Source organism: Oncorhynchus masou, unplaced genomic scaffold, assembly GCF_036934945.1.
Source record: "Oncorhynchus masou masou isolate Uvic2021 unplaced genomic scaffold, UVic_Omas_1.1 unplaced_scaffold_907, whole genome shotgun sequence".
NCBI classification, from domain to species: domain Eukaryota; kingdom Metazoa; phylum Chordata; class Actinopteri; order Salmoniformes; family Salmonidae; genus Oncorhynchus; species Oncorhynchus masou.
The window spans coordinates 117519-143011 of NW_027015545.1; the positions used below are offsets into that span (position 1 = coordinate 117519).

Here is a 25493-nt window from a genome sequence, read left to right on the forward strand (position 1 = left end):
TTACTCAGTGTGTCAGGGATAATGAACACATTGATACTCATTGTTACTCAGTGTGTCAGGGATAATGAACACATTGAATACTGACTAACGTCATGAAAGACTCATTGGGCTCCAGCAACATGGCCTCTCCCTCTCAGACCTTTCAGAACAGATGACACAGCGTGTTGTGAGTTGGCACTGTGTGGTGTGTCCTTTACAGCTGTTGCTACCTGCTCACCTCTCCTCTCCCTGTGCCCCCTACTCCTCTTCTTTCCCTGTGCCTGCCCACCTCTCCCCCTCCAGCCAGTCCCCACAGCTGTAGAACAGAGCTGTGTCTGTCCTGGTCTCTGGCTCAGCTGGTAATCTTCAACTCCTGAGAAGGAGGAAGTGATCCTTGGCAAAGACCCAGGCAGGACCAGACCCACCTGGGTTCAAATACTACTCAACATTTTACTTTCAGTGTTTTTTCTGGCCTGTCTGGGGTGTGAGATGAGTGGGGTTGGCAGTTTTGGGACTATTCTATTGGTCCTACTAAACCAGTCAAGCACTCAATCAAACACATACAAAAGTGTATGTACTTTAAAATTATTTTCAATTGTATTTGAACCCAGATCTGCCACCAGACCTCTCCAGCCTCCAGCCGCCTCTTCCCGTATACAACAGTCCCAGTCATGATGCTCTGCTCTACTCTGATCTGATCTGGACATTACTCTGCTCTGGGCACTACTCTGCTCTGGGCTTTATTCTGCTTTGTCATGGGCTCTATTCAACTCTGGGCTCTATTCTGCTCTTCTCTGAACTCTACTTTGGGCTCTACTCTGCTCTGTTATGCTCTGGGCTCTACTTTTCTCTGCTTTGCTCTGCCCTGGGCTCTACTTTGCTTTTCTCTGGGCTCTACTTTGCTATTCTCTGGGCTCCACTCTGATCTGGGCTCTACTCTGATCTGGGTTGTACTCTGCTCTCTTATGCTCTGGGGTCTGCTCTGCTCTGGGCTCTACTCTGCTCTGGTCTCTATTCTGTTCTTCTCTGAACTTGACTCTACTCTGGGCTCTGCTCTGGGCTCTGCTCTGGGCTCTGCTCTGGGCTCTACTCTGCCCTGGGCTCTACTCTTCTCTGGACTCTGCTCTGGGCTCTACTCTGGTCTGGGCTCTACTCTGCTCTGGGCTCTACTCTGGTCTCTACTCTGCTCTGGGCTCTGCTCTGCTCTGGGCTCTACTCTACTCTGCTCTGGTCTCTATTCTGCTCTTCTCTGAACTTGACTCTACTCTGGGCTCTGCTCTGTACTCTGAACACTACTCTGCTCTGGGCTTTATTCTGCTTTGTCATGGGCTCTATTCAACTCTGGGCTCTATTCTGCTCTTCTCTGAACTCTACTTTGGGCTCTACTCTGCTCTGTTATGCTCTGGGCTCTACTTTTCTCTGCTTTGCTCTGCCCTGGGCTCTACTTTGCTTTTCTCTGGGCTCCACTCTGATCTGGGCTCTACTCTGATCTGGGTTGTACTCTGCTCTCTTATGCTCTGGGGTCTGCTCTGCTCTGGGCTCTACTCTGCTCTGGTCTCTATTCTGTTCTTCTCTGAACTTGACTCTACTCTGGGCTCTGCTCTGGGCTCTACTCTGCTCTGGGCTCTGCTCTGGGCTCTACTCTGCCCTGGGCTCTACTCTTCTCTGGACTCTGCTCTGGGCTCTACTCTGGTCTGGGCTCTACTCTGCTCTGGGCTCTACTCTGGTCTCTACTCTGCTCTGGGCTCTACTCTGCTCTGCTCTGGGCTCTACTCTACTCTGCTCTGGTCTCTATTCTGCTCTTCTCTGAACTTGACTCTACTCTGGGCTCTGCTCTGTACTCTACTCAGTCCTGGGCTCTACTCAGTTCTAGGCTCTACTCTGGGCTCTACTCTGCTCTGGGCCCTACTCTGCTCTGGGCTCTACTCTGCTCTGGGCTCTACTCTACTCTGGTCTCTACTCTGCTCTGGGCTCTACTCTGCTCTGCTCTGGGCTCTACTCTACTCTGCTCTGGTCTCTATTCTGCTCTTCTCTGAACTCGACTCTACTCTGGGCTCTGCTCTGTACTCTACTCAGTCCTGGGCTCTACTCAGTTCATGGCTCTACTCTGGGCTCTACTCTGCTCTGGGCTCTACTCTGCTCTGGTCTCTATTCTGTTCTTCTCTGAACTTGACTCTACTCTGGGCTCTGCTCTGGGCTCTACTCTGCTCTGGGCTCTGCTCTGGGCTCTACTCTGCCCTGAGCTCTACTCTTCTCTGGACTCTGCTCTGGGCTCTACTCTGGTCTGGGCTCTACTCTGCTCTGGGCTCTACTCTGGTCTCTACTCTGCTCTGGGCTCTACTCTGCTCTGCTCTGGGCTCTACTCTACTCTGCTCTGGTCTCTATTCTGCTCTTCTCTGGACTCGACTCTACTCTGGGCTCCGCTCTGTACTCTACTCAGTCCTGGGCTCTACTCAATTCTAGGCTCTACTCTGGACTCTACTCTGCTCTGGGCCCTACTCTGCTCTGGGCTCTACTCTGGGCTCTAATCAGTTCTGGGCTCTGCTCTGGGCTCTAATCTGCTCTGGGCTCTACTCAATTCTGGGCTCTACTCTGCTCTGGGCTCTACTCTTGGCTCTAATCAATATTTGACTTTGTTTGACCATTGCATTGGAAAATTAGCTACTGTGTAAATACTGCAATGTGGGTTGGTTTGAATTGAGCCACTAATCTTCAATTGATTGCATTTTTCTTTCCAACACAATACCACAATAAATCCCATGGGGGATTGGACCTCACAATACATACCATGGGGGATTGGACCTCACAATACATACCATGGGGGATTGGACCTCACAATACATACCATGGGGGATTGGATCTCACAATACATACCATGGGGGATTGGACCTCACAATACATACCATGGGGGATTGGATCTCACAATACATACCCTGGGGGATTGGATCTCACAATACATCCCATGGGGGATTTGAACTCACAACACATCCCATGGGGGATTTGAACTCACAATACATCCCATGGGGGATTTGAACTCACAACACATACCATGGGGGATTGGACCTTACAATACATCCCATGGGGAATTTGAACTCACAACACATACCATGGGGGATTGGACCTCACAATACATCCCATGGGGGATTGGACCTTACAATACATCCCATGGGGGATTGGACCTTACAATACATCCCATGGGGGATTGGACCTTACAATTACATCCCATGGGGGATTGGAATTTACACCGCTCGTGGCAATAGATGTCAGGACCTTACCTCTGTGAGCTAACTGGTCAGGACCTTACCTCTGTGAGCTAACTGGTCAGGACCTAACCGCTGTGAGCTAACTGGTCAGGACCTAACCTCTGTGAGCTAACTGGTCAGGACCTTACCTCTGTGAGCTAACTGGTCAGGACCCTACTGCTGTGAGCTAACTGGTCAGGACCTTACAGGCTGTGAGCTAACTGGTCAGGACCTTAGGGCTGTGAGCTAACTGGTCAGGACCTGACCTCTGTGAGCTAACTGGTCAGAACTGGTCAGGACCTTACCACTGTGAGCTAACTGGTCAGGACCTTACCGCTGTGAGCTAACTGGTCAGGACCTACCTCTGTGAGCTAACTGGTCAGGACCTAACTGCTGTGAGCTAACTGGTCAGGACCTTACCTCTGTGAGCTAACTGGTCAGGACCTAACCGCTGTGAGCTAACTGGTCAGGACCTTACCTCTGTGAGCTAACTGGTCAGGACCTAACCGCTGTGAGAACTGGTCAGGACCTTACCACTGTGAGCTAACTGGTCAGGACCTTACCTCTGTGAGCTAACTGGCCAGAACTGGTCAGGACCTTACCGCTGTGAGCTAACTGTCAGGACCTAACTGGTCAGGACCTAGGACCGCTGTGAGCTAACTGGTCAGGACCTAACTGCTGTGAGCTAACTGGCCAGAACTGAATTTGCTAACAATGCACATCATTTAATGATCAGAGCATGCCGGTGGACTTCTGGTATGTGTACTGGGTCAGGTACAGCTATGTTTACCCACCCCCAAATAAATATTTATGAGCAATTCCCCCACCCATAAACATTTTTAAAAGTTGAAGGAGTACCTAGCTTCCTACCTCCCTCCCTCGCTAGCTACCTACCTACCCACCCACCCTACCTCCCTCCCTCCCTACCTCCCTAGCTACCAACCTACCTATCTCCCTCCCTACGTACCTAACTACCTACGTACCTACCTACCTACCTAGCTAGCTACCTACCTACTTACCTCCCTCCCTACATACCTACCTATCAACCTACGTACCTACCTACCTACCTAGCTAGCTACCTACCTACTTACCTCCCTCCCTACATACCTACCTATCAACCTACGTACCTACCTACCTACCTAGCTAGCTACCTACCTACTTACCTACCTACCTACCTCCCACCCTACATACCTACCTCCCTCCCTACATACCTACCTACCTACCTACCTACCTACCTACCTACCTACATACCTACCTACCAACCAACCTCCCTACCTACCTACCTAGCTAGCTACCTACCTACCTACCAACCTCCCTACCTACCTACCTACCTAGCTACCTACCTACTTACCTCCCTACCTCCCTCCCTCCCTCCCTACATACCTACCTAGCTAGCTACCTACCTACTTACCTCCCTACATACCTACCTACCTACCTACCTACCTACTTCCCTACCTACATACCTATCTAGCTACCGACCTACCTACCTACCTACCTACCTACCTACCTACCTACCTACATACCTATCTAGCTACCAACCGACCGACCTACCTACCTACCCCCCTACCTACCTAGCTAGCTATCTACCTACCTAGCAAGCTACCTACCTACTACCTACCTACCTACCTACCAACCTACCTACCTACCTACCTACCTACCTCCATACTTACCTACCTACATAACTACCTACCTATTTCCCTAACCACATACCTATCAGGGCTGATGACCGACCTACCTACCTACCCCCTACCTACCTAGCTACCTACCTGTATTTCACTACCCCCTACTTACAGGCCTACCTAGCTGCCTACCTACCTACCTACCTACCTATCTACCTACCTATCTAGCTGATGATCACTAGATACAGGGGTGACCTACCCTAGCTAGCTACCTACCTGATCTTACCTACCTACCTAGCTACCTACCTCCCTACCTAGCTAGCTAGGTATTTCACTAGATACCTATCTACCTACTAACCTACCTGCCTACCTACCAACCTACCTATCAGGGCTACCTACCTACCTACCTACCTACCTACCTACCTACCTACCTACCTCTCTACCTACCTCCCTCCCTACCTACCTACCTACCTACCTACCTACAGGGCCCTACCTACCTACCTACTTACCTACCTACGTGTAGTACCTACCTACCTACATACTTACCTATGATACCTACCTACCTACCTACCTGGGAGGTTGTGGTATTTCACTAGATACAGGCTGATGGTCAGGGCTGATGATCAGGGTGTAGTATTTCACTAGATACAGGCTGATGATCAGGGCTGATGATCAGGGTGTAGTATGAGATACCCAGGCTGATGATCAGGGCTGATGGGGGCTGATGATATTAGTCACTAGATACAGGCTGATGATCAGGGCTGATGATCAGGGTGTAGTATTTCACTAGATACAGGCTGATGATCAGGGCTGATGATCAGGGTGTAGTATTTCACTAGATACAGGCTGATGATCAGGGTGTAGTATTTCACTAGATACAGGCTGATGATCAGGGCTGATGATCAGGGTGTAGTATTTCACTAGATACAGGCTGATGATCAGGGCTGATGATCAGGCTGATGTGGTATTTCACTAGATACAGGCTGATGATCAGGGCTGATGATCAGGGTGTGGTATTTCACTAGATACAGGCTGATGATCAGGGTGGGCTGATGATCAGGCTGATGATCAGTATTTCACTAGATACAGGCTGATGATCAGGGCTGATGATCAGGGTGTGGTATTTCACTAGATACAGGCTGATGATCAGGGTGTAGTATTTCACTAGATACAGGCTGATGATCAGGGCTGATGATCAGGGTGTAGTATTTCACTAGATACAGGCTGATGATCAGGGTGTAGTATTTCACTAGATACAGGCTGATGATCAGGGCTGATGATCAGGGTGTGGTATTTCACTAGATACAGGCTGATGATCAGGGCTGATGATCAGGGTGTGGTATTTCACTAGATACAGGCTGATGATCAGGCTGATGATCAGGCTGATGATCAGGGTGTGGTATTTCACTAGATACAGGCTGATGATCAGGGCTGATGATCAGGGTGTAGTATTTCACTAGATACAGGCTGATGATCAGGGCTGATGATCAGGGTGTAGTATTTCACTAGATACAGGCTGATGATCAGGGCTGATGATCAGATACAGGCTGATGATCAGGGTATTTCACTAGATACAGGCTGATGATCAGGGCTGATGATCAGGGTGTGGTATTTCACTAGATACAGGCTGATGATCAGGGTGTAGTATTTCACTAGATACAGGCTGATGATCAGGGCTGATGATCAGGGCTGATGATCAGGGTGTGGTATTTCACTAGATACAGGCTGATGATCAGGGTGTAGTATTTCACTAGATACAGGCTGATGATCAGGGCTGATGATCCGGGTGTGGTATTTCACTAGATACAGGCTGATGATCAGGGTATTTCACTAGATGATCAGGGTGTGGTATTTCACTAGATCAGGCTGATGATCAGGGCTGATGATCAGGGTGTGGTATTCCACTAGATACAGGCTGATGATCATGGTGTAGTATTTCACTAGATACAGGCTGATGATCAGGGCTGATGATCAGGGTGTAGTATTTCACTAGATACAGGCTGATGATCAGGGCTGATGATCAGGGCTGATGATCAGGGCTGATGATCAGGGTGTGGTATTTCACTAGATACAGGCTGATGATCAGGGCTGATGATCAGGGTGTAGTATTTCACTAGATACAGGCTGATGATCAGGGCTGATGATCAGGGTGTAGTATTTCACTAGATACAGGCTGATGATCAGGGCTGATGATCAGGGTGTAGTATTTCACTAGATACAGGCTGATGATCAGGGCTGATGATCAGGGTGTAGTATTTCACTAGATACAGGCTGATGATCAGGGTGTAGTATTCCACTAGATACAGGCTGATGATCAGGGCTGATGATCAGGGTGTAGTATTTCACTAGATACAGGCTGATGATCAGGGTGTAGTATTTCACTAGATACAGGCTGATGATCAGGGTGTAGTATTTCACTAGATACAGGCTGATGATCAGGGTGTGGTATTTCACTAGATACAGGCTGATGATCAGGGTGTGGTATTTCACTAGATACAGGCTGATGATCAGGGCTGATGATCAGGGTGTGGTATTTCACTAGATACAGGCTGATGATCAGGGCTGATGATCAGGGTGTAGTATTTCACTAGATACAGGCTGATGATCAGGGTGTAGTATTTCACTAGATACAGGCTGATGATCAGGGCTGATGATCAGGGCTGGTGTAGTATTTCACTAGATACAGGCTGATGATCAGGGGGTGTGGTATTTCACTAGATACAGGCTGATGATCAGGCTGATGATCAGGTAGTATTTCACTAGATACAGGCTGATGATCAGGGCTGATGATCAGGGTGTAGTATTTCACTAGATACAGGCTGATGATCAGGGTGTGGTATTTCACTAGATACAGGCTGATGATCAGGGCTGATGATCAGGGTGTAGTATTTCACTAGATACAGGCTGATGATCAGGGCTGATGATCAGGGCTGATGATCAGGGTGTAGTATTTCACTAGATACAGGCTGATGATCAGGGCTGATGATCAGGGTGTAGTATTTCACTAGATACAGGCTGATGATCAGGGTGTAGTATTTCACTAGATACAGGCTGATGATCAGGGCTGATGATCAGGGTGTAGTATTTCACTAGATACAGGCTGATGATCAGGGTGTGGTATTTCACTAGATACAGGCTGATGATCAGGGTGTGGTATTTCACTAGATACAGGCTGATGATCAGGGTGTGGTATTTCACTAGATACAGGCTGATGATCAGGACTGATGATCAGGGGTGTAGTATTTCACTAGATACAGGCTGATGATCAGGGCTGATGATCAGGGTGTAGTATTTCACTAGATACAGGCTGATCAGGGTGTAGTATTTCACTAGATACAGGCTGATGATCAGGGTGTAGTATTTCACTAGATACAGGCTGATGATCAGGGCTGATGATCAGGGTGTAGTATTTCACTAGATACAGGCTGATGATCAGGGCTGATGATCAGGGTGTGGTATTTCACTAGATACAGGCTGATGTATCAGGGCTGATGATCAGGGTGTAGTATTTCACTAGATACAGGCTGATGATGATCACTAGGGCTGATGATCAGGGTGTAGTATTTCACTAGATACAGGCTGATGATCAGGGTGTAGTATTTCACTAGATACAGGCTGATGATCAGGGTGTAGTATTTCACTAGATACAGGCTGATGATCAGGGTGTAGTATTTCACTAGATACAGGCTGATGATCAGGGCTGATGATCAGGGTGTGGTATTTCACTAGATACAGGCTGATGATCAGGGTGGTATTTCACTAGATACAGGCTGATGATCAGGGCTGTATTTCACTAGATACAGGCTGATGATCAGGGTGTAGTATTTCACTAGATACAGGCTTATGATCAGGGCTGATGATCAGGGTGTAGTATTTCACTAGATACAGGCTGATGATCAGGGCTGATGATCAGGGTGTAGTATTTCACTAGATACAGGCTGATGATCAGGGTGTAGTATTTCACTAGATACAGGCTGATGATCAGGGCTGATGATCAGGGTGTGGTATTTCACTAGATACAGGCTGATGATCAGGGCTGATGATCAGGGTGTGGTATTTCACTAGATACAGGCTGATGATCAGGCTGATGATCCGGGTGTGGTATTTCACTAGATACAGGCTGATGATCAGGGCTGATGATCAGGGTGTGGTATTTCACTAGATACAGGCTGATGATCAGGGCTGATGATCAGGGCTGATGATCAGGGTGTAGTATTTCACTAGATACAGGCTGATGATCAGGGCTGATGATCAGGGTGTGGTATTTCACTAGATACAGGCTGATGATCAGGGTGTAGTATTTCACTAGATACAGGCTGATGATCAGGGCTGATGATCAGGGTGTAGTATTTCACTAGATACAGGCTGATGATCAGGGTGTAGTATTTCACTAGATACAGGCTGATGATCAGGGTGTAGTATTTCACTAGATACAGGCTGATGATCAGGGTGTGGTATTTCACTAGATACAGGCTGATGATCAGGGCTGATGATCAGGGCTGATGATCAGGGTGTGGTATTTCACTAGATACAGGCTGATGATCAGGGTGATAGTATTTCACTAGATACAGGCTGATGATCAGGGCTGATGATCAGGGTGTGGTATTTCACTAGATACAGGCTGATGATCAGGGTGTAGTATTTCACTAGATACAGGCTGATGATCAGGGCTGATGATCAGGGTGTAGTATTTCACTAGATACAGGCTGATGATCAGGGTGTAGTATTTCACTAGATACAGGCTGATGATCAGGGTGTGGTATTTCACTAGATACAGGCTGATGATCAGGGTGTGGTATTTCACTAGATACAGGCTGATGATTTCAGGGTAGTATTTCACTAGATACAGGCTGATGATCAGGGCTGATGATCAGGGCTGATGATCAGGGTGTAGTATTTCACTAGATACAGGCTGATGATCAGGGTGTAGTATTTCACTAGATACAGGCTGATGATCAGGGCTGATGATCAGGGTGTAGTATTTCACTAGATACAGGCTGATGATCAGGGTGTAGTATTTCACTAGATACAGGCTGATGATCAGGGTGTGGTATTTCACTAGATACAGGCTGATGATCAGGGTGTGGTATTTCACTAGATACAGGCTGATGATCAGGGTGTGGTATTTCACTAGATACAGGCTGATGATCAGGGTGTAGTATTTCACTAGATACAGGCTGATGATCAGGGTGTGGTATTTCACTAGATACAGGCTGATGATCAGGGCTGATGATCAGGGTGTGGTATTTCACTAGATACAGGCTGATGATCAGGGCTGATGATCAGGGTGTGGTATTTCACTAGATACAGGCTGATGATCAGGGCTGATGATCAGGGTGTAGTATTTCACTAGATACAGGCTGATGATCAGGGTGTGGTATTTCACTAGATACAGGCTGATGATCAGGGCTGATGATCAGGGTGTAGTATTTCACTAGATACAGGCTGATGATCAGGGCTGATGATCAGGGTGTAGTATTTCACTAGATACAGGCTGATGATCAGGGTGTGGTATTTCACTAGATACAGGCTGATGATCAGGGCTGATGATCAGGGTGTAGTATTTCACTAGATACAGGCTGATGATCAGGGCTGATGATCAGGGCTGATGATCAGGGTGTAGTATTTCACTAGATACAGGCTGATGATCAGGGTGTAGTATTTCACTAGATACAGGCTGATGATCAGGGTGTGGTATTTCACTAGATACAGGCTGATGATCAGGGCTGATGATCAGGGTGTAGTATTTCACTAGATACAGGCTGATGATCAGGGTGTGGTATTTCACTAGATACAGGCTGATGATCAGGGCTGATGATCAGGCTGATGATCAGTATTTCACTAGATACAGGCTGATGATCAGGGTGTGGTATTTCACTAGATACAGGCTGATGATCAGGGTGTAGTATTTCACTAGATACAGGCTGATGGTCAGGGTGTGGTATTTCACTAGATACAGGCTGATGATCAGGGTGTGGTATTTCACTAGATACAGGCTGATGATCAGGGCTGATGATCAGGGTGTGGTATTTCACTAGATACAGGCTGATGATCAGGGCTGATGATCAGGGTGTGGTATTTCACTAGATACAGGCTGATGATCAGGGTGTAGTATTTCACTAGATACAGGCTGATGATCAGGGCTGATTTGATAGATACAGGCTGGTGTAGTATTTCACTAGATACAGGCTGATGATCAGGGTGTGGTATTTCACTAGATACAGGCTGATGATCAGGGTGTAGTATTTCACTAGATACAGGCTGATGATCAGGGCTGATGTCAGGGTGTAGTATTTCACTAGATACAGGCTGATGATCAGGGTGTGGTATTTCACTAGATACAGGCTGATGATCAGGGCTGATTTCAGGGTGTAGATTTCAGGCTAGATACAGGCTGATGATCAGGGCTGATGATCAGGGTGTAGTATTTCACTAGATACAGGCTGATGATCAGGGCTGATGATCAGGGTGTAGTATTTCACTAGATACAGGCTGATGATCAGGGTGTAGTATTTCACTAGATACAGGCTGATGATCAGGGCTGATGATCAGGGCTGATGATCAGGGTGTGGTATTTCACTAGATACAGGCTGATGATCAGGGTGTGGTATTTCACTAGATACAGGCTGATGATCAGGGTGGTATTTCACTAGATACAGGCTGATGATCAGGGTGTGGTATTTCACTAGATACAGGCTGATGATCAGGGCTGATGATCAGGGTGTAGTATTTCACTAGATACAGGCTGATGATCAGGGTGTAGTATTTCACTAGATACAGGCTGATGATCAGGGTGTAGTATTTCACTAGATACAGGCTGATGATCAGGGCTGATGATCAGGGTGTAGTATTTCACTAGATACAGGCTGATGATCAGGATGCTGATGATCAGGGTGTGGTATTTCACTAGATACAGGCTGATGATCAGGGCTGATGATCAGGGTGTAGTATTTCACTAGATACAGGCTGATGATCAGGGCTGATGATCAGGGTGTAGTATTTCACTAGATACAGGCTGATGATCAGGGTGTAGTATTTCACTAGATACAGGCTGATGATCAGGGTGTAGTATTTCACTAGATACAGGCTGATGATCAGGGTGTAGTATTTCACTAGATACAGGCTGATGATCAGGGCTGATGATCAGGCTGGTGTGGTATTTCACTAGATACAGGCTGATGATCAGGGTGTAGTATTTCACTAGATACAGGCTGATGATCAGGGTGTGTATTTCACTAGATACAGGCTGATGATCAGGGTGTGGTATTTTAGATACAGGCTGATCAGATACAGGCTGATGATCAGGGTGTAGTATTTCACTAGATACAGGCTGATGATCAGGGCTGATGATCAGGGTGTAGTATTTCACTAGATACAGGCTGATGATCAGGGTGTAGTATTTCACTAGATACAGGCTGATGATCAGGGCTGATGATCAGGATCAGGGTGTGGTATTTCACTAGATACAGGCTGATGATCAGGGCTGATGATCAGGGTGTAGTATTTCACTAGATACAGGCTGATGATCAGGGCTGATGATCAGGGTGTGGTATTTCACTAGATACAGGCTGATGATCAGGGCTGATGATCAGGGTGTGGTATTTCACTAGATACAGGCTGATGATTTCAGGGCTGATGATCAGGGTGTGGTATTTCACTAGATACAGGCTGATGATCAGGGTGTAGTATTTCACTAGATACAGGCTGATGATCAGGGCTAGATGCTGATGATCAGGGTGTGGTATTTCACTAGATACAGGCTGATGATCAGGGTGTGGTATTTCACTAGATACAGGCTGATGATCAGGGCTGATGATCAGGGTGTAGTATTTCACTAGATACAGGCTGATGATCAGGGTGTGGTATTTCACTAGATACAGGCTGATGATCAGGGTGTGGTATTTCACTAGATACAGGCTGATGATCAGGGTGTGGTATTTCACTAGATACAGGCTGATGATCAGGGTGTATTTCACTAGATGTCAGATACAGGCTGATGATCAGGGTGTGTAGTATTTCACTAGATACAGGCTGATGATCAGGGTGTAGTATTTCACTAGATACAGGCTGATGATCAGGGCTGATGATCAGGGTGTGGTATTTCACTAGATACAGGCTGATGATCAGGGTGTGGTATTTCACTAGATACAGGCTGATGATCAGGGCTGATGATCAGGGTGTAGTATTTCACTAGATACAGGCTGATGATCAGGGGTGTAGTATTTCACTAGATACAGGCTGATGATCAGGGTGTGGTATTTCACTAGATACAGGCTGATGATCAGGGTGTGGTATTTCACTAGATACAGGCTGATGATCAGGGTGTGGTATTTCACTAGATACAGGCTGATGATCAGGGTGGGTATTTCACTAGATACAGGCTGATGATCAGGGCTGATGGTCAGGGTGTAGTATTTCACTAGATACAGGCTGATGATCAGGGCTGATGATCAGTATTTCACTAGATACAGGCTGATGATCAGGGGTATTTCACTAGATACAGGCTGATGATCAGGTGTGTAGTATTTCACTAGATACAGGCTGATGATCAGGGTGTGGTATTTCACTAGATACAGGCTGATGATCAGGGTGTGGTATTTCACTAGATACAGGCTGATGATCAGGGTGTGGTATTTCACTAGATACAGGCTGATGATCAGGGCTGATGTGTGGTATTTCACTAGATACAGGCTGATGATCAGGGTGTGGTATTTCACTAGATACAGGCTGATGATCAGGCTGATGATGGTATTTCACTAGATACAGGCTGATGATCATTTCACTAGATACAGGCTGATGATCAGGGCTGATGATCAGGGTGTAGTATTTCACTAGATACAGGCTGATGATCAGGGTGTGGTATTTCACTAGATACAGGCTGATGATCAGGGTGTGGTATTTCACTAGATACAGGCTGATGATCAGGGTGTAGGGTGTATTTCACTAGATACAGGCTGATGATCAGGGCTGTATTTCATGATCAGGCTGATGATCAGGGTGGTATTTCACTAGATACAGGCTGATGATCAGGGTGTGGTATTTCACTAGATAGGCTGATGATCAGGGGCAGGTGTGGTATTTCACTAGATACAGGCTGATGATCAGGGTGTGGTATTTCACTAGATACAGGCTGATGATCAGGGTGTGGTATTTCACTAGATACAGGCTGATGATCAGGGTGTGGTATTTCACTAGATACAGGCTGATGATCAGGGTGTAGTATTTCACTAGATACAGGCTGATGATCAGGGCTGATGATCAGGGTGTAGTATTTCACTAGATACAGGCTGATGATGATGATCAGATACAGGCTGATGAGTATTTCACTAGATACAGGCTGATGATCAGGGTGTAGTATTTCACTAGATACAGGCTGATGATCAGGGTGTGGTATTTCACTAGATACAGGCTGATGATCAGGGTGTGGTATTTCACTAGATACAGGCTGATGATCAGGGTGTCAGGGTGTAGTATTTCACTAGATACAGGCTGATGATCAGGGTGTGGTATTTCACTAGATACACAGGCTGATGATACAGGGCTGATGATCAGGGTGTAGTATTTCACTAGATACAGGCTGATGATCAGGGTGTGGTATTTCACTAGATACAGGCTGATGATCAGGGCTGATGATCAGGGTGTGGTATTTCACTAGATACAGGCTGATGATCAGGGTGTGGTATTTCACTAGATACAGGCTGATGATCAGGGCTGATGATCAGGGTGTAGTATTTCACTAGATACAGGCTGATGATCAGGGCTGTGATCAGTATTTCACTAGATACAGGCTGATGATCAGGCTGATGATGGTATTTCACTAGATACAGGCTGATGATCAGGGATGATCTGTATTTCACTAGATACAGGCTGATGATCAGGGGTGTGGTATTTCACTAGATACAGGCTGATGATCAGGGTGTGGTATTTCACTAGATACAGGCTGATGATGTATGTATTTCACTAGATACTGATGAGGCTGATGATGGGTGTGTATTTCACTAGGGCTGATGATCAGGCTGATGATCAGGGTGTGGTATTTCACTAGATACAGGCTGATGATCAGGGCTGATGATCAGGGTGTGGTATTTCACTAGATACAGGCTGATGATCAGGGTGTGGTATTTCACTAGATACAGGCTGATGATCAGGGCTGATGATCAGGGTGTAGTATTTCACTAGATACAGGCTGATGATCAGGGCTGATGATCAGGGTGTGGTATTTCACTAGATACAGGCTGATGATCAGGGCTGATGATCAGGGTGTGGTATTTCACTAGATACAGGCTGATGATCAGGGCTGATGATCAGGTGTGGTATTTCACTAGATACAGGCTGATGATCAGGGCTGATGATCAGGGCTGATGATCAGGGTGTGGTATTTCACTAGATACAGGCTGATGATCAGGGCTGATGATCAGGGTGTAGTATTTCACTAGATACAGGCTGATGATCAGGGCTGATGATCAGGGCTGATGATCAGGGTGTGGTATTTCACTAGATACAGGCTGATGGTCAGGGCTGATGATCAGGGTGTAGTATTTCACTAGATACAGGCTGATGATCAGGGCTGATGATCAGGGTGTAGTATTTCACTAGATACAGGCTGATGATCAGGGCTGATGATCAGGGCTGATGATCAGGGTGTGGTATTTCACTAGATACAGGCTGATGATCAGGGCTGATGATCAGGGTGTAGTATTTCACTAGATACAGGCTGATGATCAGGGTGTAGTATTTCACTAGATACAGGCTGATGATCAGGGCTGATGATCAGGGTGTAGTATTTCACTAGATACAGGCTGATGATCAGGGTGTGGTATTAGGGTCACTCCCTCTCTGGCTGGATCTGAGAGCTTTTGGAGATTAGAGGGTGAGGGTCACTCCCTCTCTGGCTGGATCTGAGAGCTGTTGATTTTCCTTTATGTGGAAGGCCAGTGGTAATGGAAGTCCTCATCACCAAAATGTCCTGCAACTGTTCAAACATTTAAACAAACTTGTTATACATGATTCATCTGGGAGTTATCACTGTGTGTGTACAGTACATGAACTGTTCACATACGTAAGACTTAAGCCTTTTTATGCACAACATTGGTTGATGTGTTGATGTATCTGTGTGTCTGTCTTTCCCCAGACCCCCAGTGCCTGGGCAGAGGAGTTTGTGGAGAAGAGGAGGGCTTCTCACCAACGCTCAGCCTCCTGGGGAAGCACTGACCAACTGAAAGAGGTATGCACTCCTCCCCTCCTCCTCCCTCTCCTCCTCCCCTCCTCCTCCTCCCTCTCCTCCTCCCCACCCCCTCCCTCTCCTCCTCCCTCTCCTCCTCCCCTCCTCCTCCCTCTCCTCCTCCCCACCTCCTCCTCCTCCCCTCCTCCTCCCCACCTCCTCACCCCCTCCCCACCTCCTCCCCACCTCCTCCCCACCCCCTCCCCTCCTCCTCCCCACCTCCTCACCCCCTCGCCCAGCTGCCCCCTCGCCCAGCTACAGCCTCGCCCAGCTCGAAAAACTCCCGAGAAAGGCCAAAACCTAGGAAGAAACCTAGAGAGGAACCAGGCTATGTGGGGTGGCCAGTCCTCTTCTGGCTGTGCCGGGTGGAGATTACAACAGAACATGGCCAAGATGTTCAAATGTTCATAAATGACCAGCATGGTCAAATAATAATAATCACAGGCAGAACAGTTGAAACTGGAGCAGCAGCACGGCCAGGTGGACTGGGGACAGCAAGGAGTCATCATGTCAGGTAGTCCTGAGGCATGGTCCAAGGGCTCAGGTCCTCCGAGAGAGAGAAAGAAAGAGAGAAAGAAAGAGAAAATTAGAGAGAGCATACTTAGATTCACACAGGACACCGGATAAGACAGGAGAAGTACTCCAGATATAACAAACTGACCCTAGCCCCCCGACACATAAACTACTGCAGCATAAATGTGTGTGGCTGGGTCAGGGTAGAGGTGTGGCTGGGTCAGGGTAGAGGTGTGGCTGGGTCAGGGTAGAGGTGTGGCTGGGTCAGGGTAGAGGAGTGGCTGGGTCAGGGTAGAGGAGTGGCTGGGTCAGGGTAGAGGAGTGGCTGGGTCAGGGTAGAGGTGTGGCTGGGTCAGGGTAGAGGTGTGGCTGGGTCTTGGTATTGGTGTGGCTGGGTCTTGGTAGAGGTGTGGCTGGGTCAGGGTAGAGGTGTGGTTGGGTCAGGGTAGAGGTGTGGCTGGGTCAGGGTAGAGGTGTGGCTGGGTCAGGGTAGAGGTGTGGCTGGGTCAGGGTAGAGGTGTGGCTGGGTCAGGGTAGAGGTGTGGCTGGGTCAGGGTAGAGGTGTGGCTGGGTCAGGGTAATGAAGTGGCTGGGTCAGGGTAGAGGTGTGGCTGGGTCAGGGTAGAGGAGTGGCTAGGTCAGGGTAGAGGTGTGTGGCTGGGTCAGGGTAGAGGTGTGGCTGGGTCAGGGTAGAGGTGTGGCTGGGTCAGGGTAGAGGTGTGGCTGGGTCAGGGTAGAGGTGTGGCTGGGTCAGGGTAGAGGTGTGGTTGTGTCAGGGTAGTGGTGTGGCTGGGTCAGGGTAGTGGTGTGTGTGGCTGGGTCAGGGAGCTCATCTAGTCTAATTAGAGACGGGTCTGCGTGGGGTCAGGCAGCTCATCTAGTCTAATTAGAGACGGGTCTGCGTGGAGTCAGGGAGCTCATCTAGTCTAATTAGAGACGGGTCTGCGTGGAGTCAGGGAGCTCATCTAGTCTAATTAGAGACGGGTCTGCGTGGAGTCAGGGAGCTCATCTAGTCTAATTAGAGACGGGTCTGCGTGGGGTCAGGCAGCTCATCTAGTCTAATTAGAGACGGGTCTGCGTGGGGTCAGGGAGCTCATCTAGTCTAATTAGAGACGGGTCTGCGTGGGGTCAGGGAGCTCATCTAGTCTAATTAGAGGCGGGTCTGCGTGGAGTCAGGGAGCTCATCTAGTCTAATTAGAGACGGGTCTGCGTGGGGTCAGGGAGCTCATCTAGTCTAATTAGAGACGGGTCTGCGTGGGGTCAGGGAGCTCATCTAGTCTAATTAGAGACGGGTCTGCGTGGGGTCAGGGAGCTCATCTAGTCTAATTAGAGACGGGTCTGCGTGGAGTCAGGGAGCTCATCTAGTCTAATTAGAGACGGGTCTGCGTGGGGTCAGGGAGCTCATCTAGTCTAATTAGAGACAGGTCTGCGTGGGGTCAGGGAGCTCATCTAGTCTAATTACACAGGAACAGAAACTTATATCCTGTCGGGCCTCATTTCCCAGTTTACTGCACTTGTCTATGTAGGGGATTGTCTATTGTATCAATGTGGCTTGTCACTCGCTGTTACTGGCTATTATCTATCCTTTACCCCTACAGTATACTGCTGTTACTGTCTATTATCTATCCTTTACCCCTACCTACAGTATACTGCTGTTACTGTCTAGTATCTATCCTTTACCCCTACAGTATACTGCTGTTACTGTGTATTATCTATCCTTTACCCCTACCTACAGTATACTGCTGTTACTGTCTATTATCTATCCTTTACCCCTACCTACAGTATACTGCTGTTACTGTCTATTATCTATCCTTTACCCCTACCTACAGTATACTGCTGTTACTGTCTATTATCTATCCTTTACCCCTACCTACAGTATACTGCTGTTACTGTCTATTATCTATCCTTTACCACTACCTACAGTATACTGCTGTTACTGTCTATTATCTATCCTTTACCCCTACCTACAGTATACTGCTGTTACTGTCTATTATCTATTCTTTACCCCTACCTACAGTATACTGCTGTTACTGTCTATTATCTATTCTTTACCCCTACCTACAGTATACTGCTGTTACTGTCTATTATCTATTCTTTACCCCTACCTACAGTATACTGCTGTTACTGTCTATTATCTATTCTTTACCCCTACCTACAGTACCCTGCTGTTACTGTCTATTATCTATTCTTTACCCCTACCTACAGTATACTGCTGTTACTGTCTATTATCTATTCTTTACCCCTACCTACAGTATACTGCTGTTACTGTCTATTATCTATCCTTTACCCCTACAGTATACTGCTGTTACTGTCTTATCTATCCTTTACCCCTACCTACAGTATACTGCTGTTACTGTCTATTATCTATCCTTTACCCCTACAGTATACTGCTGTTACTGTCTATTATCTATCCTTTACCCCTACCTACAGTATACTGCTGTTACTGTCTATTATCTATCCTTTACCCCTACCTACAGTATACTGCTGTTACTGTCTATTATCTATCCTTTACCCCTACCTACAGTATACTGCTGTTACTGTCTATTATCTATCCTTTACCCCTACCTACAGTATACTGCTGTTACTGTCTATTATCTATCCTTTACCCCTACCTACAGTATACTGCTGTTACTGTCTTATCTATCCTTTACCCCTACCTACAGTATTCTGCTGTTGTATCAATGTGGCTTGTCACTCGCTGTCACTGTCTAGGTGAATGATATTACGTTCATCCTCTGGCCAGAAGTTGTTATCGCTGTTCTCGGTTCAGATGTGGTCATTGGAAAATTATTTTGGACCAGTTCTTCCCTCTCCTCCCCCTGACCCGTCTCATCTCTCTGTTGTCTCTCTCTCTCCAGATTGCCAAGCTGAGGCAGCAGCTCCAGCGCAGTAAGCACAGCAGCCGTCACCATAGAGACAAGGAACGCAAATCACCATTCAATGGGAACCATGCTGCTCTCTACCAGGTGTGAGCAGGGCGAGGCGAGGGACCCGTAAAGCCATAGAAAATAGATAGAAATGGTCTAAATCTAGATCTCCACTGTTACAAAAGGACCCAAAGCAGATTGATTCAGATTTAGATTCAGATTTAGATTCAGATTTAGATTCAGATTTAAATTTAGATTTAGATTGATTCAGGTTTAGACACAAATTTAGATTCAGGTTTAGATTCAGATTTAGATTCAGATTTAGATTGATTTAGGTTTAGATTCAGATTTAGATTCAGATTTAGATTCAGATTTAGATTTAGATTGATTCAGGTTTAGACACAAATTTAGATTCAGGTTTAGATTCAGATTTAGATTCAAATTTAGATTGATTTAGGTTTAGATTCAGATTTAGATTCAGATTTAGATTCAGATTTAGATTTAGATTGATTCAGGTTTAGACACAAATTTAGATTCAGGTTTAGATTCAGATTTAGATTCAAATTTAAATTCAGATTTACATTCAGGTTTAGATTCAGATTTAGGTTTAGATTCAGATTCAGCTTTAGATTCAGGTTTCGATTCAGATTTACATTTACATTCAGGTTTAGATTTAGATTCAGATGTAGATTTAGGTTTAGATTTAGATCCAGATTTAGATCCAGATTTAGATTCAGATTTAGTTTTAGATTCAGATTCAGCTTTAGATTCAGGTTTCGATTCAGATTCAGATGTAGATTTACATTCAGGTTTAGATTTAGATCCAGATTTACATTCAGGTTTAGATTTAGATACAGATTTAGATTTAGATCCAGATTTAGATTTAGATTCAGATTTAGATTTACATTCAGGTTTAGATTTAGATCCAGATTTAGGTTTAGATTTAGATCCAGATTTAGATTTACATTCAGGTTTAGATTTAGATCCAGATTCAGGTTTAGATTTAGATCCAGATTTAGATCCAGATTCAGGATTAGATTTAGATCCAGATTTAGATTTAGATTCAGATTTAGATTTACATTCGGGTTTAGATTTAGATCCAGATTTAGGTTTAGATTTAGATCCAGATTTAGATTTACATTCAGGTTTAGATTTAGATCCAGATTCAGATTTAGATTCAGGTTTAGATCCAGATCAAGATTTAGGTTTAGGTTTAGACTATTGGCATAATAGTTGCAGATGAACTTGAACATGCTTGTATAAAGGTCAAGCCTTCCTCTTTCAGTAAACTGTATTACTGGTGTTAAGTTTTCACTTGTGGAGCTGAGGAGTCACAGATGCCACCTGCTAAGAGGCTTCTAGTCAGTGGGGAGAGTAAAGTGTGCCTTGAATTGTGTGTGTCAGGGCCTAATGGCTTTCATGCAGGGAAACTGAAATACGTCTTACCTCATTTCTTTGTCGCCTGTGCAACTAAAACTCTAAACCGGAAAAACTCTAGATCACCTTTACTACACACACTTTGTGGAAAGTATCACTGAACCATGAATGAGAGCACCAGCTGTTCTGGACGACTGTGTAGCCGATGTCAGTAAGACCTTTAAACAGGTCAACATTCACAAGGATGCAGGGCCAGACGGATTACCAGGACGTGTACTCAGAGCATGCTCTGACCAGCTGGCAAGTGTCTTCATTGACATTTTCAACCTGTCCCTGTCCGAGTCTGTAATACCAACATGTTTTAAACAGACCACCATAGTCCCTGTGCCCAGGAACACAAAGGCAACCTGCCTAAATTACTAACGTCCTGTAGCATTCACATCTGGAGCCATGAAATGCTTTGAAAGGCTGGTCATGGCTCACATAAACACCATAATCTCAGAAACAGGAAAAGGAACACCTATGTGAGAATGCTATTCATTGACTACAGCTCAGCGTTCAACACCATAGTGAACTCAAAGCCCATCACTAAGCTAAGGACCCTGGGACTGAACACCTCCCTCTGCAACTGGATCCTGGACTTCCTGACGGGCCGCCCCCAGGTGGTGACAACAACACCTCCGCCACTCTGACCCTCAACATGGGGGCCCCTCATGGAGCTGATTGTGGACTGTAGGAAAAGGGGGACCGAGCACGCTCCCCCCATACACATCGACGGGGCTGTAGTGCATCACTAAGGAATTAACATGGTCCACACACGCCAACACAGTTGGCACGACAACACCTTTTCCCCTCAGGAGGCTGAAAAGATTTGCCATGGGTCCTCAGATCCTCAAACAGTTCTACAGCTGCACCATCGAGAGCATCTTGATTGGCTGCATCACCGCCTGGTATGGCAACTGCTCAGCCTCCGACAGCAAGGCATTCTCTGGGGTAGTGCATACGGCACATTACATCACTGGGTCTGAGCTCCCTGCCATCCAGGACCTCTATACCGGGCGGTCTCAGAGGAAAGCCCCAACATTCTCAGGCTCCAGCCACCTAAGTCATAGATTGTGCTGCTACAGCATGGCAAGCAGTACCGGAGTACCAAGTCTGGAAGCAACAGGACCCTGAACAGCTTCCATCCCGAAGCCATAGGACTACTAAATAGTTATTCTGGGTAGCTATGTGGTTAACTATTTAACTATCTGCATTGGCCTCTTTTTGCGCAAACTTTTTTTAAACTCATCACAGACACTGCTGTTACTGTCTATTATCTATCCTTCACCCCTACCTACAGTATACTGCTGTTACTGTCTATTATCTATCCTTCACCCCTACCTACAGTATACTGCTGTTACTGTCTATTATCTATCCTTTACCCCTACCTACAGTATACTGCTGTTACTGTCTAATATCTATCCTTCACCCCTACCAACAGTTTACTGCTGTTACTGTCTATTATCTATCCTTTACCCCTCTCTCTTTCCTCTCTCTCCTCTCTCTCTCTCTCCTTTCTTTCCTCTCTCCCCCCTCTCTCCCTCTTTCTTTCCCCTCTCTTTCCTCTCTCCTCCTCTCCCTTTCTCTCTCATCTCTCTCCTCTCTCTCCCCTTTCTCTTTCCTCTTTCTCCTCTCTTTCCCCTTTCTCTCTCCTCTCTCTTTCCTCTCTTTCCTCTCTCTTTCCTCTCTCCCCTTTCTCTTTCCTCTCTCTCCTCTCTCCCTTTTCTCTCCCCTTTCTCTCTCCTCTCTCTTTCCTCTCTCTTCCTCTCTCTTTCCTCTCTCTTTCCTCTCCTTTCCTCTCTCTTTCCTCTCTCCCTTTTCTCTCTCCTCTCTCTCCCTTTCTTTCCTCTCTCCTCTCTCTCCCTCTCTCTTCTCTCTTTCCTCTCTTTCCTCTCTTCCCCTCTTTCCTCTCTCCTTCTCTTCCTCTCTCCACTTTCTCTATCCCTCTCTCTCCTCTCTCCCCTTTCTCTCTCCTCTCTTTCCTCTTCCCTCTCTCTTTCCCTCTTTCCTCTCTCCACTTTCTCTCTCCTCTCTCTTTCCGCTTTCCTCTCTCCTCTCTCTTTCCGCTTTCCTCTCTCCCCTTTCTCTCTCCACTTTCTCTCTCTCCCCTTTCTCTCTCCTCTCTCTTTCCGCTTTCCTCTCTCCACTTTCTCTCTCCCTTTTTCTTCCTCTCCTCTCCACTTTCTCTCTCCTCTCTCTTTCCGCTTTCCTCTCTCTCCCTCTCTTCTTCCTCTCCCTCTCTCTCTCTCTCCTCTCCTTCTCTCTCTCCCTCTTCCTCTCTTTCCTCTTCCTTTTCTACTTTCTCTACTCTCTTCCTCCTCTTTCTTTCCCTTCTCCTCTATCTCCTGTTTTGTGTTTGTCCATGAATTAGAGCAGCATGTGGTGAATGTATCCCTCTGTCTCTCCTCAACTTTGCCAGAGAGACAATTAACAGCCACACTCTGTTCAGCTGTCCCCTAGTGTGTGTGTGTGTGTGTGTGTGCGTCGGTGTGTGTGTGTGCGTCGGTGTGTGTGTGTGTATGCGCCTGTGTGTGTGTGTGCGTCAGTTTGTGTGTGTGTGTGCATGTCCCAGACTCCAGCACCATCTGTCGCTGTGCTGGGCTCAGTCCTCCTCTACTGAATCTTATTTACACACACGTCTGATTTACTATCCTTGTGAGGACTTCAAAAACCCTCTATAGACCCCTACCAGATCCAGTCAGTGGCATGGCCCTAGGTATAGCTCTATGATATACAGTACTTGTTTAAAACAGGTTTTTAAGCTATTCATTATTTGTCTGAACTCTGCAGTTTACTTTGGGGTTGAAACATTTCTGTATAGGATTATGGGAAAACAAATGTATTGTCCCCCCCCCCAAAAAAGTGTTTTTATAGTTTATAATAGAGATGTACTAAAGATCTGTCCCGTTTCTTAAGTAAAACTACTGGTACTTAGATTGCAATTTACTCAAGTAAAAATAAACGTAGCTTCTTAAATCTTCTTAGGGCTGAAATCCCATTAACGGGAGGATATGACAACAGCCAGTGAAAGTGCAGGGCGCCAAATTCAAAACAACAGAAATCTCATAATTAAAACTCCTCAAACATACATGTATCTTATACCTTTTTAAAGGTAATCGTGTTGTTTATCCCACCACAGTGTCCGATTGTCAAATGGGCTTTACAGTGAAAGCACCACAAAAGATTATGTTAGGTCACCACCAAGTCACAGAAAAACACAACCATTTTTCCAGCCAAAGAGAGGAGTCACAAAAAGCACAAATAGAGATAAAATGAATCACTAACCTTTGATGATCTTCATCAGATAACACTCATAGGACTTCATGTTACACAATACATGTATGTTTTGTTTGATAAAGTTCATATTTATATAAAGAAATCTGATTTTACATTGGCGCGTTACGTTCACTAGTTCCAAAAACATCCAGTGATTTTGCATAGCCACATCGATTCAACAGAAATACTCATCATAAATATAGATGGTAATACAAGTTATACACATGGAATTATAGATAAATCTCTAGTTAATGCAACAGCTGTGTCAGATTTCAAAAACACTTTACGGAAAAAGCAAACCATGCAATAATCTGAGACGGCGCTCAGAAAAATAATCAAATCCCTTACCTTTGATGATCTTCATCAGAAAGCACTCCCAGGAATCGCAGTTCCACAATAAATGCTTGATTTGTTCGATAATGTCCATTATATATGTCCAAGTAACTACTTTTGTTAGCGATGGGTACACATATCTAAACGCTCGTGCATTACTTCGGACAAAAATCTTTCAAACGTTATATTAAGCCTGTCACATCTGTGAATGTGTTTTGTTGGTTGATTGAAAAACAAGAAAACTTAATGAAACTTTAAACTGAAAAAAAATATATATATATTAAGAAACATTTCAAACTAAGTATAGAATAAATCATTAGGATGTTTTTATCATAAATCTTCAAAAAAGTCTCTTCAATAAAATAATCCCGGAGAAATCCTTTGTGTCTACAGGAGCAACGGAACGCAGGGCGATATCATGTGGAATGCGCATGACCAGGAAATGGCTCTCTGCCAGTAACCTGACTCATTCAGCTCTTATTCAGCCCCACAACACAGAAGCCTCATTCAAGTTTCCAAAGACGGTTGACATCTAGTGGAAGTGATGAACTTCATGATGAACTTCACAAGGTGGTGAAAGAGCACGGCGATGAGCTTAATGATCCAGTCCTTTCTAATCAATATCAAGGGTCTTATTCTGGTGACATGACGATCGATGCTTGGCTGCAGTTTGACAAATACAAAATAATATCACTGTTACTCATAATAATCTCATTATTGTAGATAGCCTAGCCCCCCCCCCGTTGTATCTGTGAGCTGTTGGCTAGAGCGCTTGTGCCAAGACCAGAGTGGGCCCGTTTGCTATATAACTCAACAGTTTGTGACAAAACCATCAGTAGAGTTGAAATTACGATTTTGTATTTTTTTTTACATTTTATTCGTTACGAGAGTTACGGGAATTTAACAGTAAAAGTTATTTTTATGTGCCCAACGTCATCACGTGGGAACCTCTCCGGTTGGGGATACATAATAATAATAATATATTAATAATAATAATAATAATTATTGTTTTCTGTAGATTTTA

General features: G+C 45.8%; 1 protein-coding gene across 1 annotated transcript in view; it reads left to right on the forward strand.

The window, feature by feature from the left end:
- fam117bb (family with sequence similarity 117 member Bb) overlaps positions 1-25493 on the forward strand; it is a 112165-nt gene that overhangs the window by 58991 nt on the left and 27681 nt on the right. The window contains exons 3-4 of the mRNA XM_064964080.1: positions 15972-16064; positions 19433-19540. Of these exons, the coding sequence (XP_064820152.1) occupies positions 15972-16064; positions 19433-19540 (201 nt within the window). The remainder of the gene's footprint in view (positions 1-15971; positions 16065-19432; positions 19541-25493) is intronic.